Source organism: Stegastes partitus, unplaced genomic scaffold (genome assembly GCF_000690725.1).
Source record: "Stegastes partitus isolate 25-593 unplaced genomic scaffold, Stegastes_partitus-1.0.2 Scaffold79, whole genome shotgun sequence".
In the NCBI taxonomy this organism is placed as follows: Eukaryota; Metazoa; Chordata; class Actinopteri; family Pomacentridae; genus Stegastes; species Stegastes partitus.
In genome coordinates, this window is record NW_007577810.1 from 686,774 (window position 1) to 705,203 (window position 18,430).

At 41.0% G+C, this 18,430-nt stretch overlaps 1 protein-coding gene across 7 annotated transcripts in view; it reads right to left on the reverse strand.

Annotated features, from left to right (window-relative positions):
* The window catches only part of ncor2 (nuclear receptor corepressor 2), a 93,478-nt gene that overhangs the window by 29,700 nt on the left and 45,348 nt on the right, over positions 1-18,430 (reverse strand). For all 7 annotated transcript variants that reach the window (XM_008276717.1, XM_008276720.1, XM_008276721.1 and 4 more), the window contains exons 7-17: positions 18,115-18,171; positions 17,335-17,387; positions 14,163-14,229; positions 12,811-12,983; positions 12,505-12,598; positions 10,722-10,900; positions 10,046-10,100; positions 9,861-9,959; positions 7,483-7,616; positions 4,020-4,180; positions 2,331-2,393 (exon numbers count right to left, since the gene is read on the reverse strand). In XM_008276717.1, coding sequence (XP_008274939.1) covers positions 2,331-2,393; positions 4,020-4,180; positions 7,483-7,616; positions 9,861-9,959; positions 10,046-10,100; positions 10,722-10,900; positions 12,505-12,598; positions 12,811-12,983; positions 14,163-14,229; positions 17,335-17,387; positions 18,115-18,171 — 1,135 coding nt within the window. The remainder of the gene's footprint in view (positions 1-2,330; positions 2,394-4,019; positions 4,181-7,482; positions 7,617-9,860; positions 9,960-10,045; positions 10,101-10,721; positions 10,901-12,504; positions 12,599-12,810; positions 12,984-14,162; positions 14,230-17,334; positions 17,388-18,114; positions 18,172-18,430) is intronic.

The window sequence follows — 18,430 nt, forward strand, 5'->3', positions numbered from 1 at the left end:
AGAGAGAGAGAGAGAGAGAGAGAGAGAGAGAGAGAGAGCAGAGCCACCGAGCCAGAGAGACAATGGAGAAAGGGAAAGGATATAGAAGTGGAGAGTAAGCACAGAGAGGGGGGTGGGGTGGGGGGGTTGGAGAGGGAGTTGATGTTGATACCATGAGAAAGCATAAAGGCTTTCACATTTTTCCTGACTGACCTGCTTTTCATCTTGAATGTGACCTCTTGAGTTTATAACAACACAGAGTGAGGGCAGAGAGAAAGTGAGTGGGGGAAAGAAGCGCTTGCCAAATCTTCCACAGCTCCTGCCAATCTGGGCCGCTGCCATCTCCCAACCAAGAGACACAACGAGAGACCGAGATAGAGCAACACCAGAGGAGAAAGGGAGAAAAGATAATATGGCATTCTCTACCTGCTGCTCCTTTAAATGGGTTCTTCCAGCACGCAGAGCAGGGGCCATTATCCAGCTGCCTGCCTGCACCCAAGCAAAGCCTGGCAGATTAGTGCACTTACATAAACACCGGCCAAGACTGGTGCACAGGCAAACACACACAGCTTGGACCAAGTGCTCACTGACACAACCTTTGCTACACATATCCTACGTGCACGCACACACGGCAGGCAGAGCTATTGGGTTTAAGACAGAAGCGTTACAAAGCCTAGGTGTCCCTTGTTTGAGATAGCAGTCTTTATGAATAGTGAAGACAAGAGTGCTCTATTCTCAGAGTGTGGCCATGCCATCCTTCCAGGCAAAGCTGTCTGGCACTGCCATGCTGGAATGTCGATGTCCTCCTTGGCACTATAAATGCAATTATTCAGATCTGTTTAGCTCAAGGGGATAAACACATTAGCATTGGGACACCTAAGCCTCTTTAAAACATATACATGTCAAGCACCTGCCAGGGAAAGCACTTTTGACAAGCTTATTCAACACTATGAGGAAATGGGGGGAGGGAGGTTATGATCTTGGAATCATCTCAGTTCTTGGAAGGGGAATCCCTTTTGGCAGGTGTGGGGGTGGTTGCTAGAACTGATGAAAAACGGTAAGAGCAGCTCCTCCTCTTCAGTCCTCTGTACTGTAGCTGGGGTTCTGTGGTTGTGGTTACATAAGCTCTTCATAGAAGCCCTGCTACCACCAAGCTGCCAAGCTAATCCTCTGGGATGGAGCACCCCACTAATCCCACAGCAGGAGAATGGAACTGAAGACATTAACCAGGATTACTACACAGGACTGTGTTCAAGCCAGGCCAGCGCCAGTTATTGCAAAATAACCCCTTAACACACAAACCTGCACGCATACACAAAGCCCAATTTGCAGGAGACACTAAACACAGTAAAAGCAGATGTAAACTCCTGGACTAAAAGTGGTTTCAATATCACATTCAAGGTGCAGAGGCACTTTATCTGCAGTTGATGACAAGGGAGGACAGGTTAAAATCGTGAGAAGCAGAACTGAGAGTCGCACAAAGCATGATGACACATCACACACAAATGGCCACAAAGCAGCTGCCTTGCAGTGAAATTGGGTTGAGTCATGTACAAAATGCAAGACTTGACATCACAAAGGGGGTACTTAGTCACCTAAGACTAAGATTTTAAAAATCATCTATAAAAAGATGCATAATACATGGATAAGGTGGTGTATTTGCTAAAGTGAAGAGTCAAAGGTAAAGCCATTTAGAAATGTTAAAATTACTGATTGGAGCACTAACCGTTTTATAAAACTTGCTAATTTTTCTTTTTTAAATACCCAGATGAGAACCAGATCTTACCACCAATCTGTTGTAACAGATCAGTGGAGAATCCCAATTAAAAGAGTAGCATGTGGCTGAAAACACTGAGAATGAGAAGCTCATTCAATAAGTAACTGTACGTAACAAACACTTAAACACACACGCAGAGTGTGCTGGTACAATGAAAATGGCTAGAATGTCAGCGACCTCTGTGAATCAGCCATAGGCTTCTGGGTAATCTTCAGTCAGAGACAATAAACAGCTAAGTTAATGACTGCTACATTTGCAGGGGCTGGCTGATAAGGGGCAGACTTTACAGCCTCCTTGATAAAAGACAGGCTGCCTTGACCCAGAGAGACAGAGAAACGGCTCCAAAGAGCAACAGACCACATCCAGGCAGACTGACATTCATGCATAGACACAACCTAGCAGCACGTGGCGGTTGCTGCCTCATTAACAGGAAGTCACAGCCGCATCATTTGTCTGTGCTTTCGAACAGTGCTTGAGCTGCTAATGTTGTTTCCTTTGACATCTATATTATAATGCACCGTTATGACAATGAAGCTACACATTGCAGGGAGAAGAAAATTTTATACTGTATTACCTTTCTTGGCAGTTTCCATCTCTTCTTCAGTCCAGCGAGAGCTCTCATTCATCTCCAGATTGGCTGTCAAAAAAAATAGAGAACCACCAAGTTAGAGAAGGCGGGAGGAGGGGGGAGTGGGCAGTTGTCACAAAGTCAGTTAGGGAGTGACTGACAAGAGGAAAGGAAGGAGAAACAGAAATTAGAGAAGAAAAAAAGAATAAGAGAGTGGGGGGCAGGGTGGCTTGTGTGGCTTGCCAGTGAAGCACTGCAGCATGGGTCGCTAGGGACTGTTTGTTTTAGATGGAGGAAGCAGGAAATCCAAGGAGAGAAGTCAGTTAATGATTATAGACATAACAACTGGCTTCTTTCCCTGCACAGGCCATAAGCCAGGCTGTCCCTGGCCCTGCGTGGCAGACAGCAGAGCTCAAGACTGTGCTTATGTGTCCTCTATATGGACCTGTGAAGGACACAGTGGACTGGCCAGCACTGCTGCCACCAGGGGAGCAAACAGTGGCAGGGGTGGGGCTGCTGACTGAGAGCCCCTACAGTCCAAGTCACCTGGGGATTCCCTGTGACCAAACCTCTGCTGCAGGAACGACTGCAGCATGTACACACAACTGCTGAAACATCAAAAATCCCATCCTAGCCTGCAGCAAGAGTGTTAGTGTGTGCACGGCTGACTTACCATCTGCGAGGAAACAAAGCGCTAAGCGCGCGGGGGGGGGGGGACACACACGACACTGCTGACACATAGCATTTTGTTCTTAAATAATACTTCTGTCTTTTGCCAACAGATGGGAATTTGACTACATATCAAATGCACTCACTATGTTACTCTGTTTTGATTTCTTATCGTGAGTTGTTGCTTTTGCAAAAAGCAGTAAGTGTAAATGAACAAAGACAAAAGAACATTAGTGCACTCTTGTGGTGTGGGACAGGAGACCACAAGTAGATCAAAGGTGACCAAACTCAATTCTGCATAATGGCGATGAAATGTGTACATGTAAACCTTTTCTATTGCTTAATGGTTCTTGCCGGATGCTGGTCATTAGACAGTTTATCATCTTCCAGTTAAAAATAACTAAATAATAAATTATTAGAAAGTTAGTTTATATTGAATAATAAAGTGTAGCTTCATGTCTGTGTCTTTGTTTATTTTATCAAAATTTTTTTTTAAATGTGCTCAAAAAATAGTCTACTAATATTTGTCCCCAATGTCAGAACAGATTTATGCATTAAAGCTTCCATAAAGCATCCCCTTTCTCCTGGAATAATGTAAAGATGGACCTGAAATTGTCAGAGCTGGTTACAACAGAGGACTTTTGAGTCCATTTTAAAGGTCAAGGTGATTGTTCCTCGACTTGCTCTAAAATCATAGTTGAAATTGTGCTGATTTTGTCCTTAATCTTTTATTGCATTTGAACTAGATATTTTGTTCTCATTTGCAGTGTGACAATTGTGTGTCTGTATGTATTGTTTGTGTTTGTTGTTACAGTGCTTGCTGCTCTTTTACATTGTTAAATAAAGAATAATCTAAAAATATACAATACTTTAATTGCAATTTGTCCAAGAATTCATTTAATGTTTAAGCACATCCCACGCCCCAATATAATATGTAATGCCCATGCCCATTTTTCTCTGATGTAAACATAAAACAAGACAGTGGAGCGAGTGATACTAATTTGGTGCAGCGAAACTGAGACTGACCAAGTTCATTGTTGAGTGGCGGTGTGGTGGTCTCCTCCACTTCACTGGTCATGGAGCGGGTGATACGGCCTTTGCGGCGTCCCTGGCTATTGGCTGTGCGTCGACCCTTGAAAGCAACAGCAGGCTCTTTGTCCTCTGCATCTTCTCCAGAGGTGTCGTCCCTGCATTTGAGAAATGTTAGCACCGTCAGCAAGAGATACACCAGGTTTATGAACGATTTGCATATTACGGTTCACTGATATGGCTCAAAGCCAAATAAGCGGTCCACTCCTTTTTGGGCAGCAATGAAGGGCACTGATAACAATAATTTAAAGTAAAAGAGTTGTGTTTTTGTCCAACAACAAAACATTCTCTGTCTAATTAAACAAGTGTTTCATTAAGTTTTAAGTATCTGCTGATCACTACAAATCACAGACTCTAAGCCGTCAATGACGGCAAAAAAGTTACAATCAAATGTTTGATATGACGACTTTGGGCCTATTTTCTATATAATGGGGCTGTAAAATCTCTAAACTGCTGTAAACCAACACAAATATATACAACAATTAAATTAAAAAGCTGACACTTAGATTTCAAACCCATAATGCTAAAATACTGAGCTGGCAAAAAGTGTCTTACAACAATAGAATTTGCAGGCTGCAATATACATTGTGAGACTTGATTCGAAATCATTAAGATGTAAAGTTTTTACTAATAAGAAGTGTAAGGAGATCGCTACAGTTAAGTAATAACAATCCAATATATTCCAAGATGCAAATCAGGGCCATGCTGCTATTCAGTCAGTCCCAAAATGTAAATTCAAACTTACATCCATCACATCGTTAATGCTAGACTGCACCGACTTTAGTGACACAAACCTAGGGACAGACATGTTTGTCTGCATGGGGACATTTGAGAGTGTTCAAGAATGAAACACACATTTGGAAATGTGAATGTGTATGCACACGTTGCTTTTTCATTCTTTTTATTTGCGGGATAATTTATCGGGTGTCAGCACAATGGCATGCCAAGAGACAGCCACCGAGTTTGAACCCTCTGCTCCTCCATTCATCTTCCCCAAGCTCCATTAATCTTGCTGAGGGGAGCTGGTGGCACACTAAATATAGGCAAGCCAGCTGTGCCAGGGGTGACAGGCAGGCAGAAGGGTGTGCTGGGAGTCACGGAGTCCCCTGGCCTTGTCTCAGAGCAGGGAGGCAGTAAGCAACGCTTCATCATCATCTTCTAGCCCGAAACAACTGCTAATAAATATGACCTGCCATAGCTTGAAACTGTTATAGTGTACAGCCTCACCTGACAACATCCCAAATACAGACATAGATTGCTGTATTTATCTATTAGTTTTCAGGCAACAGAAAGCAGTGTACTCCATCTGTTGTTTTTCATCCTTTGCTGGCACTGTGCCCAAAAACACCCCCTCCTTCACCAGTGCACCCACCTGCCCACCCACACTCCTCTTTACACACTGACATTTCAAACTGACAGCTAGGTTAATTACAGTGCTTATTTTCCTCCACAAAAAACAACCCAGACTAAAAAAATAAGCACAGAATTGTAAAAATGAGACTTGGCATTCTATTGGGAAGGGGAGAAACATAAACAGGAAAACAGCTGGAGTATTAGGGAGAACGAATGGATGCTCCAATTTGCCGTAGGTGGAAAGTCTGGCTTGGGGTGAGGGAGTAAGAGCTCAAGGGTTACAGAATGATTGGATTTCCAGATCCACTCCCACTAGCCAAAATTTACTCCTACTCCATTTCCTGTATGCTGACCTGGAACAATTTTAAAAATGGTGAGTTGGAGAAATGGAGTGAGCTCGAAGATCACTACAGTTAGTAGTGCAGATAGTACAGGTTGTGGCTCATACAGTATGAAAAATGCTACAAAACCATTTAAACCGGCTTCATCTTTTCTTCTTACCGTCATTGTGCTCTTCCAATGAACAGTAACAGTGTTTCCTCTACATTCATTTAGGAGTGGCGGGTGCCATTCCTAAATCCTAGCCGACACTCCTTCAAATTTCTTTCTTTTTTGTTTTTTATTGTCACAAATACACCACCACCGCATGTCTCCACCTTCACAGCGGAGTTCCGCACTGGGTCAATACTCGCAAGTACCAAGGTAAACTACAGATAACTGTCTTGCTCAGTATCTACTCTTTGGGGGGTTAACATGACTATAATTACTGGCGAGTGCTTCGGTAAACTACAGATAATTATCTTGCTCAGTCTCTACTCTTTGGGAGGTTAATACAACGCTAATTACTCGCGAGAGCGCGGCCTTGAAACTGACATTATGTCCAGCACCAGGCTCCAGGTCAGAGTCAGAGGAGGGTCGTCTTGGAGAATAGGGCAGCGACACACCAGAGAAAAGGCGGACTTATGAGCTTAAGATAACTCAGAATAGATTTTACAAGTTAAACAGACATTCGCAAAATACTGATGGCCAGCTAACGTTACGTAGCATATCGGTATCTTAACTTAATTGGGCCCGGGGCCAAGTCAATGTCGCTAACGTGAGTAAACTAACTGATAGCATTAAGCTAACATCTACAGGCCATGATGGAACTGCTGACTGCATCTTCAGATGAGCTTGTTCAAATATTTCTTTAAGAAGAGAAAGACACCTGATGGAGATGATGCTAGCCAGTCATCATTAGCCTTTTACTGACTCATAAATGATGATGGTCAGGTAAAAAATAGTGTTCACACTGTAATCAGATGTGATGTGAGTGTAAATGATCTAACGCTAATATTTTATGTAATCATATAAGACAAGTAACATTAGACAGGGAGGAGCAGTGGAACAAAGTGAAGGAGAGCCGAGTGGAGGAGCAGGATTTAACGATGAATAGGGTAACACATTTAATAACATATCATCAGACACAAACTAGAAACAATTTTAAAATGATTAGGGTGTAGGAAATTGTTGTCATTATTGTTTCCATTTATAGGTGGAGACTGACTGGAGAAACAGGCTGCAGGGGATCAGCTTGCATCATAGATGCTGCTGAGCCTCTCAGAGAATTTCCCTACAACAGAGCCTTAGAGCTCTTCTATAAAAAAAAACTGAAAATTTAATTGTTCTGAGCCTGGGTGCAAACTTTGCTGCTGATTCTACAGCCCCATGAAGAAATTTTTACTTATTTATTTTTGTTTGTATTTATTTAATTGCATTGTTTTATTTTAGATTTTTTTTTAATTTTTACATTCAGCCTTAAAAAGCCATTTTCAACTGGCCCTTCAATAAATAGGTTGTAAAAATAAAATCTGCAGTAAAGTTTCATTCGTTTACATTGCCACAGCTCCCAGAGAGCCTGGGCCCACTGCTGAAAAAAATCCTAGAGGAAACACTGAGTAAGTAAAGTCATCTTTGCAGCACACAATGTTTAGACCTCTTAAAGTGTTTGACACATATAACATGACCCTGGCATGGGAGGTTCAGTCAGTATTAAAAAGCGACTCACTTCATTCCATCTTCCTTGTCTTCAGCTTCATTTTTTTCTTCATCCCGCTCTCCTTCCTTCTCTTTCTCTTCCTTCTCTTTGTCTTCCTGGCTGCTGCGGTTCACTTGTTGCTGCTGTTGCTGCTGCTGGCCGTGCTGTGATGAAAGAGACAAGAACAAGACACAAGCGGCTATGAACTGCATCCTTTTTGATATGACACTTCAATGTGTGAACACACAGAATTACCATAGAGAATTTATCAGCCAGTCAAGAGCGGTAAATGTTTATCTGTCTGAATAATAGTGCATTCTGCCCATCAGATTATTACAAAAAAGGGAGGGGTGTGAAAAGACTGCCTTGAGCATGTCAGAGGTTGATAGCTACTGCTTGTCTTCAGTAAATTTTTCCAATATTGCTCTGTAATTACAAGCCACTTTTTATCTCCTCTCAGCTCATGTATTTTCTGCTTGTGTGCAAACAGCGTGTGAGTTGGCACTTTCAGACTTTCAGACGTCTGAGACATGACTGCAGATGGTACGATGTCTGGCTGACTTTTTGATGAGATAAGAACTACAACATTGGTATTTAAAAAAAAATAGAAACATGAAACATAATCATCATTCCTAGCCTTGCCATTTTTTAAATCTTAAGCTTCCATTATTCGAAGTACAGAACATTTACGATTTGAAAAAATCCTATTCACTTTCAGCCTAGGCAAAACAAAACAGGATACGAAAGTTCCGAAATTACAGCAGCACAATTCTGCTGTATAACTTTTCCTCTTTAAGCACCCAGAACCACTTCCTTGCTAGTTTCCTGCCTGTCTGGGCTTTTGGGGTTAGAGTTCAGATTAGTGCAGACATGCAGCCTGACCAAACACCTTAAATACTGCTCCACACTGATGAAGCAGATCTTCATCAGGTGTCAAGATCCCCTACACCATTTGATATCTGCAGCTGCTGCCTCTACGCAAAAACTCATCTAAAGACTTGTTGATCTCTTTATTACATATGCGCGCTAAAAAAAATACAAAAAAAAAATACAAAAACTCCCCCAAAAACGGGAACATAAAAAGGAGCAGAGTAAGACGGCACAGAGAAAATTAATGGAATAAGTCCCTTTAATGTATAAAAGCCTTTCTCTCCATTAGCGCAGTATGACTGATGCCCTCTACCTCCCTTTAAAATTAACTCTGAAAACAATAAATGTTATAAGGCAATAGGACTTAATGGTCCCCCAGTCTCAAAATCTGTCTAACAATCATAAGTAGAGATCTGCACTGCATGTAAACATGTTCTGAGCTGATCCAGGGGGAGCTCTACAGAAAGTACAGTAATAGGGGCTGCTCCATTACTGCAAAGTGAAAAGAAAGACTCAGTTGGGCTGGAAACACATTAACATTGGCATTATGCTATTACTTATCCTCACTATTTCCCCTCCACCCAAACATAATTTCTATTAGCATTTGCAATCATTCTGATGTATAGCAACGCACTTTCTGTTCCTCCTCTGTAGGTACCTCCCTCTGTGACTGTGAGCTATTAGACCGAACTGCTACTCTGGAGATATGGAGCAAACCTCCAGGTAATGAGCAGAGGTTTCATGAGGAAAGATGAGGACACACCATCTTCACATCCGGAAAGGTCGGCAGTAAATTAATGTGTGCTTCATTAGTGCCCACCACCACAAAGTTTAACAGCTACCATCTTACAGGAGGATATCTAATAACTGGGAGCCTTCTGGCAGCTGTGGTTAAAAAAAATAATAATTTTGCACAAAGTGGTGACATGTAGGGTTCAACAAATTGTGGCACATGATCAGCACAGCCCAGTGACCTTTGGCACACTTCTGAATTGAGAGATTGTGTTTACACAGAAAACATTTTAAGCACGAAGGTGCCTCGTTTTCAGAACAGTTAATATCCTTTAGCACGCTGTATTTGTGCACCAGATAACCCATACTTGTCTCTATTACATGCCTTGTGAAGCACCCTGCGCTTTCAAACTTACAAAATGTTCAGCTCCACAAAGATAAGTGCCAAACCAATTCTTTCTACACTGTCCAACTGGATAAAATCTGAGTCATATCTTTCTTAAGTTACAGCCACTGCAGATAAGAAAAATACTAGAAAAGCTATTAGACCTGGAGTTTGATGACATGTTTTTTTTTTGGTTTGTTTTTTTTCCACCTAGCAAGTGGTACTAGTTCTTGTCAATAGATAAGTTCGTTATGTTACTGGCAGCAGCTATTGTGGTTGAAATACTGTGGTTCTGCATGTGCTTACAACCAAGGACAGAATGATGCACTTCAGATTTTCAGGCCTGTGGAACGTGTGAGTGGGCCTCAATGATCAGATGTAGAGCAACTGTTGGAACTGTGAGATTAAAAGCGGAGAATACCTGGCTTCTTCCTCGACGTCGGTAGTTCCTTCGCACTATGTTCTTATAGTTTTCATTCTTTTTGGTCAGGTAGTAAAAGAGGACACACTCTGCCACCGTCTGAAACATAAAAGAAATGCCGTTTTTTATTCCCCTCGGAGACAGGATCACTCTAAAAGAAACATGAAAATATAATGAATCAATACCTTTCGCTCCAGAAACGATGCAATCAGACCAAAGTTTTTGGGGTGCTGAATGAACCTGTGGGAGCAGAACAAAGCTAATTGTACAACTTGAAATCACTAGTATTTGTTCAGAGACTCAGAAAGAAGATCACAAAATAACACAAAGAGACTGACATCAGTGCTGACAACATTAATGCTAAATTTTAAAAAATGTGTTCTAGTTCACTGGTATGAAAAGAAAGTGAAGCTCTCTGTATGTGAGTAACTTTAAAGTCACTAATTTCACTGCGTGGGTCTGATTTGGCAGCTTTAGATGCCTCCTCTTGATTCTCACAAAAGGGGAAGATGTACTTCCTTAGCAACAACTTACTGACCTTTTATTGATCACACATATTTCACAGGGAGTAAAAAACACGTTACCTTGTTGCTTACAAATAAGTTTTCCAGCACCTTGTCTATTAAACAGGAGTGGGCAAAGCTAATATGTCTTTTGATTAAAATCTGAAATGTAGAGTTTAATGTCAAAAGAAATAGTAGGAAAGTCTACAGTCTGGTAATATATTGTATTCTGAGCACCAAATATGAAAATGTTACAGTCAAAAACTATTTGAGGTGTTTTTGGTAAAAGAAGAGCAAAGGAAGATTGTTGAATATAAAAAAACATCTATATCTTTGCTGCCTTAAGTGTTGTGCTTACTTCTCTCTGAAAGTGTCCTTCTCCTGCTCGCTCCACATATTCATAACCTGCCGGTCCTTGTACACCTTCATGGGGTCATCCATCAATCCATTCATGTTGATAAACTTGATGCGCTGCTGCTCAGCATCAAACAGCATAGGTGGGATGACCGCCAGCTGTCGCATTTGCTTCTCTGTGTTCTGATGTCCACAAATAACACACACACACACACACACAAGCACGAGACAGAAAAACAACATCCTGGAGTAAGTGGGCTGGTCTCAAGAGAAAAACAATCTAACAACACAGTGCTTATACAGTCATGCCCTATATGAAACCTAATGTGGTAATACATAATGGTTTGAAGTGTGGAAACATTTAGAAAAGAAAGAGAGGAAGTTCAGTGCGGTTTGTTGGCTCAGCATGCTAAGCATGTCCAACGTCAACTACTCTGGAAAAGATATATTTCCTGTCACTCTTCAATTTACAACCTTCCTAAGAAAACATGTGATAATGTCTGACTTTTGAACAGGGGGAGAGTAGCAAAGTGAATGCACAAAATAAGAAATACCAATTGGACACTGCAGACAACTACATTTGGTTTTAGCTGGATTCCAAATGTGTGAACTATAAGTTGCTGATTTTTATTGTATTTTTTAATGAACTACAACCTTGTTAGCTCAAATGACATGAATTTGGCTGGTATGTATGATGCGTACTTGGAGGGCTTGAGCAACTGCCAAAAATGTGTTTTTTGATAAGACTTATACTTTCAATACTAGACATTTTTCAAAAGCAGCAAAATTTGCAGCTAGTACAAGATTGTGATTTTATAGTCTGTGCTGAAGTTCACCCTTCTCTGCTTCAAAGTTTACTTCTTCATGGAACTATTATACAGTGGACGAGTACACGGACAATGATTACTGCTGCACCAGGAGCTGTGTGTCGACTGTGCACGTTATAAATGGAGGAAAGAGAAACGAGGGAAGACTGTAAAAATGAGACCGGCAGTAAAAACTGCCAGAAACTATCAAGGTTTTGGCAGCAGTCCAATTGAAAGCAGCTGTGCTGCTGTGCTTTCCACTGGGATGCGGTGGCCTTAAAGGGCTAGCATTTAGCTTTGGCTTGCCCTGCTAGCGTTGCTCTTACACATATTACTGTGGCATTCCATTCCATCTGTATAGCTGAGTGCCATATGTCTGAAATAAAACCAATGCGATCTAAGAGAGCTTGATTCACATTCATGCAGCTTATGTTATTATCTTTGTTACCAATGCTGTAAATGCTATTAATGTTATAATGCATATAGCGTGTAGTGCAATATATACATGTATATTACACACAGAAGCACTGCAAACATTTTAGACATTAAAAGTAAAGTTGCAATGCTTTCCAAACATAAGGCGAAACAAACAGGAAAAATAACCAAATCAAATCAAAATTAGATGTGAGACCCCGTTAGCAAACAAATAATTTACTTAAACACAGCTTTACATGCTACTTGTAGGTTGTTGAGGACTTGACTCAATTTCTATGTACTATTTATACATATACAGGACATTTGTATGTCATATAAATAAAAACACCATTTTTAATGAAAATGTCTCAGCGAAATATGATATTTTTTTCCCCTGGGTGTAGTGTAAACCTTGGCATGTAGGCCTGACAACAAAATCATACACCCTGATGTGTGGTGCCATCAAGAGTAGGAAATTCAACTGCAAAAGGGCGATTCTGTAAATAGACCCCAAGTGCTGCCGAACAGCAAGTGGAAGGATAAATTACTTTTAAAAGAAAAGCTTACCTCGTGCTCTGATATCCCATCAATGATTTCTGAGACTTCATGCTCACTGCGAGCTGCAGATGAGGTCAGCCCACCTCCTCGCTGCCCAACACGGCTACATAAGAATAAAAAAAAAAAAGGAAGACTTGTCACTCAAACCTACCTACATGTTACTGTGACTGAGCTGCCCACCTTGCAAAATGAAACAAATCTGCAGTCATTTTTTACAACAGAGGCAGTAACAAGGCAAGAAATCAAAGTGATTGTGTCTGTTTCTGAAATTAACAGAGTTCCTGTTGTGAAAGGGAGAAAAAAAATAATTCCCACCTCTGCATTCGCTCCTGCAGCTCTCTTTGCTTGCGGATCTCTGGGAACTGTTTCTCGTAGTACTCCCGCACCTTGCTCTCCTTGGCTCTACGCCGCGGGTTGTTTTCAATGCGCTCCACCTTCTTCTCCCAGGCTTCCATTAGCTGGTCATAGCGCTGGCAAAACTTCTGTTCCTGAAAGATCATAGAAAGAGAAAGATGTCAGTCCACTGCAGAGCCACTTAAATACAGTATCCCTTCATTTTATTTTTGCCTTTGAACCAGAGACACAAAACTAACAGACCAGTATAAGTCGGCAGAAATAAAAAAATAAATAAAAAAATTGACAGCTACAATTATAACAAGACAGAATATTTTACACTGCTGTATCATTGAAGATTTGTTTTCACTAATTATATTCAGTCATTTTGTCTCTCTGCTGTGTCCTATCATGTGCCCGTTGGATGTTCAGAGGGAGAAAAGTGACATGTTGGTATTCTACAGGGAGTCTAGCCTTGAACCACAACCCTGGCAGACGGCAGTCCTCTGTTTTCCTAGCTTCCTCACAGGCAGGCTGTAAAGCAGACCATTAACCCTGGTGGAGACATGACCCTCAGTGGGCTCATAAACCACAAGGTGATGTCTCCCCACACTCTGCCCACAAGCTGCAAACCTCCCCCACTTAGACACAGCACAAGAGAACAGTGGACACTCGCCCACAGCTCTCAGACTTTGATACAGGTGCTGCATTTGAACGCTTCTTTCTGGCCTCACAAAAATCCACAATAATAAATGGAGAGCTCCGAAATACTTGCTTCTGGCACCGTCTCAGAAGTTGGAAGCAGTTTAAAAAAAAAAAAAAAAGAAAGAACTGTTTTCTCATCAAATGTTCTACTTGTGGACGCGTGTAAATTTCATAGGACTTGATTTGCAATGATGATTTTCTGTAAAGCCAGTTGATTTTATGATGTCCGCTTGGCTCTAGCATCAGAGCTCACCCCATTGATCTGCGTTTTATTTATAGTCATGCTCTTTGGCTCAGTCTCGCTCAATCACTGGCAGGCAACAACACAGACTAACCCTGTACAATGCTCATTATTGTGTTTGGCCGACAGTGAATTCAATAGACATATAAAATTATACTTTCAGATGACTGTATGAGAGATATTTTTTTTTGTTTTGTTTTTCAAAAGCAATCTTTTTCCCAGTGCACAGTACAAGTACTGACAGCAGATCATGTCCAGAGCTCTTTTCCTCTCTGGTATGCCTAAAATGGCCACTCACTTCAAGGAGCAGCTGGCCCAGTTTTACACTAGTCATCCGTCATGGGCTGAGTCCCAGCAGAGAGTCAAAAATGTTGAGTTCACGACTTACCCACTGCTTACGAGCATGATTTCTCCTCTTGAAGTATAAGATGAGCTTCTTCCTCATCGCCTGGTTTCTGAGAGGGTGGAACAAAAGAGAGGGATGGAAAAAGGGGGGGTGACGGGACAGAAAGTGAAGAATAAGGTGAGAACTTTGAAGAAAACACTCGATATCAGACAGTGCTTTGGCTTTCATCACATTTGTCACATAATATATCCAAGTCTATGATGTTCACCAGATCCTCAGGTACACATTTTCTACCCTCTCTAGTTTCTCTGCCTCACTACCCAATAAATAAACAAAAAAATGCACTCTCTGTCTCTCTCTGTCAAACACACACACACACACACACACACTCGCTCACATAAACACAAACAATGCCTGTCCTTGTATGCCACCGCTCGATAAACTCAAACTTGCTTCTGGGTGGAAAGGACAGTGAGGGGAGCCAAACTTATAAAACTTGTCTGTGCTGGGAACAGCCAGCCACAGTGCTTCAAATAAAGGTCAGGGCCAGTAATCTCCTTAGGCAGCCACTCAGTTTGTCTCTTTCTTTGCTGCAAGACAGAGTTTTATTCCTGACACTTAATCTGTCACTTGTAAGGTCACGTTCCCCACTGATTAATGTAATCTTATTCTACATTAGACACTTCAGCTGAGCCGCAGGGTCCTTCAGGTCACAAGCAAGGACAGAAGACTAAGAAGTGGGCTACTGGTAAGGTTTGAATTTTGTTAAAATCTGAAGATAGCAGGATGACATTTCAGGTCTAGAGAGATAAACACTTCCGATGACCCGGTCTTCATTTTCCAAACATATTATCTGCAGTAACAAAACCAAGTTAAATCTAAATAGCCTCAACCTCCAACCTACATAAACACACCCACACACACAAACAGACACATGTTGAGCCATGCAACTGCAGCAGGAAAGATAAATGCTGCCAAATCCAGCTAGATACAGTAGATGTCCACATATTGTGGCATATAATGGGTGAGAACTAACTTGGTATGGCAAAAACAAGATTGATAGATTAAGCCCTTTAAAAACAGAGATGGCATTGTCCTCTGGACACCAGATGGCAAAGGGAAAGATTAGCAGTCCTGAACCCCTACAAAAGGTTTCCTTTGTCCTGCTCTAAGCCTGTGCCATTTCTGAGATATCGGAGAACACTGTAATTTGGCATAATACCTCTAAAACATGATGGCTGAAAGATTCATTATATGCACACTTGTGACAGATGTTCTGCAGTGGTACAACTGCGCCAAGCAAACACTTTTTAAACTTCAAAGTTTGAGTTTGTCTTTATAGTAGTAACCATATGCAAAGGATATTGGCAAATGAATCTTCAGCTTAGAGGTTAGAAGCACTGTATTTGCAGAGGATGGACTGGGATGGGGACTGAGAGCTCTACTGAGATATTGGTAGTCATCTATCCCAGCAGGGATGAATGCCAAGGTTATCAAACCAGTTAACAAAACAAAGAAGTCAATTGTGCTGGCTCAAAGCAACACACTGGTATTTAATAACACACACGGAGGGAGAGAGGACAGTTTTCAGTTAATTGCTTTGAGGCAATAATACTGATCAAACGGTGCAGGGATCAAAAGGAGTGAAGACAGCAGTGCGCGGCTAAGAGGTCAGGCACATCTTGTGGTATGCCACTGTGCCCAAACTACAGTGCCAGTGGTGGAGGCAAGCCATTATAACCCTCCTACAACCTTTTGATGTGCCTCAGTGAATTATGGTCCTTTAAAGATTACAGATGGAAATAAGCCTTATTGATAGACATGGCAGTGCCATCCAGTGTTGTCTACTTTCTGCTCCCCTTTCGGCAGATACCCACTGACATATGAAATTGACATGATTTATTAATCATTCACCTCAGGAAACCTTAACCCTGCTGAGAAATGCATACTGCTGTTAACAGCTCATATCATAATATCAGAAGCAAAATGCCAATTTTTACAGGCAATAGAGGCAATGTTTGATTGACTGCTTTTTTTTGGTTTGTTTTTTTTTTAAGTACTTGTAGTTACAGCACAGATGTTCTGAAGCAATATTCTTGGCAAAAATACTTAACAAAAGTTATGTATGACTTACTGTGCGTTTGCATATGTACATGTAACTGTTATTGGATCGCAGATTTAACCCTTATTTTAACCTATGTGGAAAGCTGTATAGACTTCTTGTTAGCCTTGTAGTGGTGTTAATCTACACGGTTGGTAGTCTGCCTGAAAGACACAGCTGCATACAAAGTAATCGACATGATGTAAAATTACTGCAGCTTTAAATTACATTTTCAAGATTCTCCTTAAGAAAAGAATGGCTAATCATTGCAAGATTTGAAGATCTCAAACAAAACAGGATTTTTTTTGTATACATTACATTAAATAGGAGAAACCATGTGTACTCAACTCAATAACACAGAGGTTTCTAATATACACTACACTTGCATAATTCTAGAAAATCTAGGAATTGATTTAAATGGAGGTGACAGAAGTTGACTGGAGGCAAAAATTACTGCAGTTTCTTAGCATATAGATTAATATGCTTGCTGATCTAAGTACCACAACGGATTCAGTGTCACATTTAAAATGATCACACTTTCACTTACAGCGCAAATCTTTTTTCACTTGGCATTTGCATTTTCTTTTACCCTGTGTAGCCTTCCTTGTTATGCACATGTATTCCGGTAAGTTTCATCACTAAGTTTAAAGAATGACAAAGTCACATCCCCCTCTGAAATGCCATTTTTTTCACTCTGTCAAAGGGGACAGGGAGAGCTGAAGTATGGTGTGAAGACCAGTGGTGAGTCTCTTTCAGTATGGGAATATACAACCACCACAGAAATGTAAATTATTTAAGTCAACAATTTAAAAAAAATATTCAGTCAATAACAGGTTCTAATTTAACAATCAGAGCTTTAAGTTAACATGAGTGTGGTATTCCAGTTTAAAGACTCTGGCTTCAAATGCATTTTTATATTTCACAGCATATCCATTTCTATTTAAAATATATAAAAACAAATATCCATCCTAGCTATCTGTGGTGAGATCATTTACACAGGAGCTCCTATCTAAAAAGTTAAACTCTTCAGCAGTTTGACAGTTATACTTTAGTGGTTGTGTATAAAACATGTTGAATAAAAAAGTGTGCAGGCATATGTAGTGACAGACTCACATTTTGATGTTCTCATGGTACTGTTTGGTATCAGAAGGCTGGTTGTACAGAGGCTGGAGCAGGACAAGAAACAAGCAGATAAAACAATCAGCCACATTTTCAATTGTGCAACAGACTGTAAACAATACATGAAGGCCATATGACACCCCCCCAGTATGTCATGAATATAACTCTGACCTTGTTTTAAATAAATGCACATAAAAATAACAGGAGATAGACAACACTCTGACTGACAAAAGTCTAATAACACAGTCAAATTGAATCCAAAGAACTCACTCAGAATGAATTCCCTCAAGGACAGAGCAAAATCTGTTTTGTGTAGCATCTTGCATAGCCTCAATAGCTCGGTTAAGGAATCGAATTTACAGAGCCACACAGTTTTTGTGACTGAGAGTAAGATGGATGGATAGGTAGATGGACAGAAGTGGGAAAAAAATGCGAACAAAGGTAGTCTGGGAATTTGTATCTAAGTAAAAGATTGGATTTTGAAAGTGATTGTGGGAACAAGCAACCTATTACCATTTGACTGTGAGTCATCTTATTTAACATTAAATATCAGCTGTAATGTTTAATGGCGCTTCAAGGAAAGCAATCAAGTATATTTACTTCATTTCTTTGCATCTCAGAGCTCATTTAATCCAGGCTTATTTCAACTCTCCCCTGAGCATGTTTCAACCCTCTAATGTGACCTTGTAAAAACGTAAGTGTGTGAAAAAGAAAACTACAAGACCAGAATAATGCCCCCCCCCCCAAAAAAAAAAAATCAAAGTCTCTACTTACCAGTTCTACCCTGGGTCCCAGTCCCTCCAGTATCCTGTGAGCCTCTTCTGCCTTTTTCTGGTGAGGGAAGACAAACAGAAGTAGTACATTAGCCAGCTGCCTGCACCTCTGTCATCACCACGGCAACGCAGTGAACATGCTCACTTGATCACTAAGGCTACACCACTGCTTGCCGGACGGATGGACGGCTGGATGCATGGAAGGATGGAGAGATGGATGCACTGACTATTATTAGAGCTTTTAACTCAAGCAGGGCCACAGCTCCTTGCCTCAGCTCCCTCTCCCCTTTCCCAGAAAAAAAAAAAAAAAAAAAAAA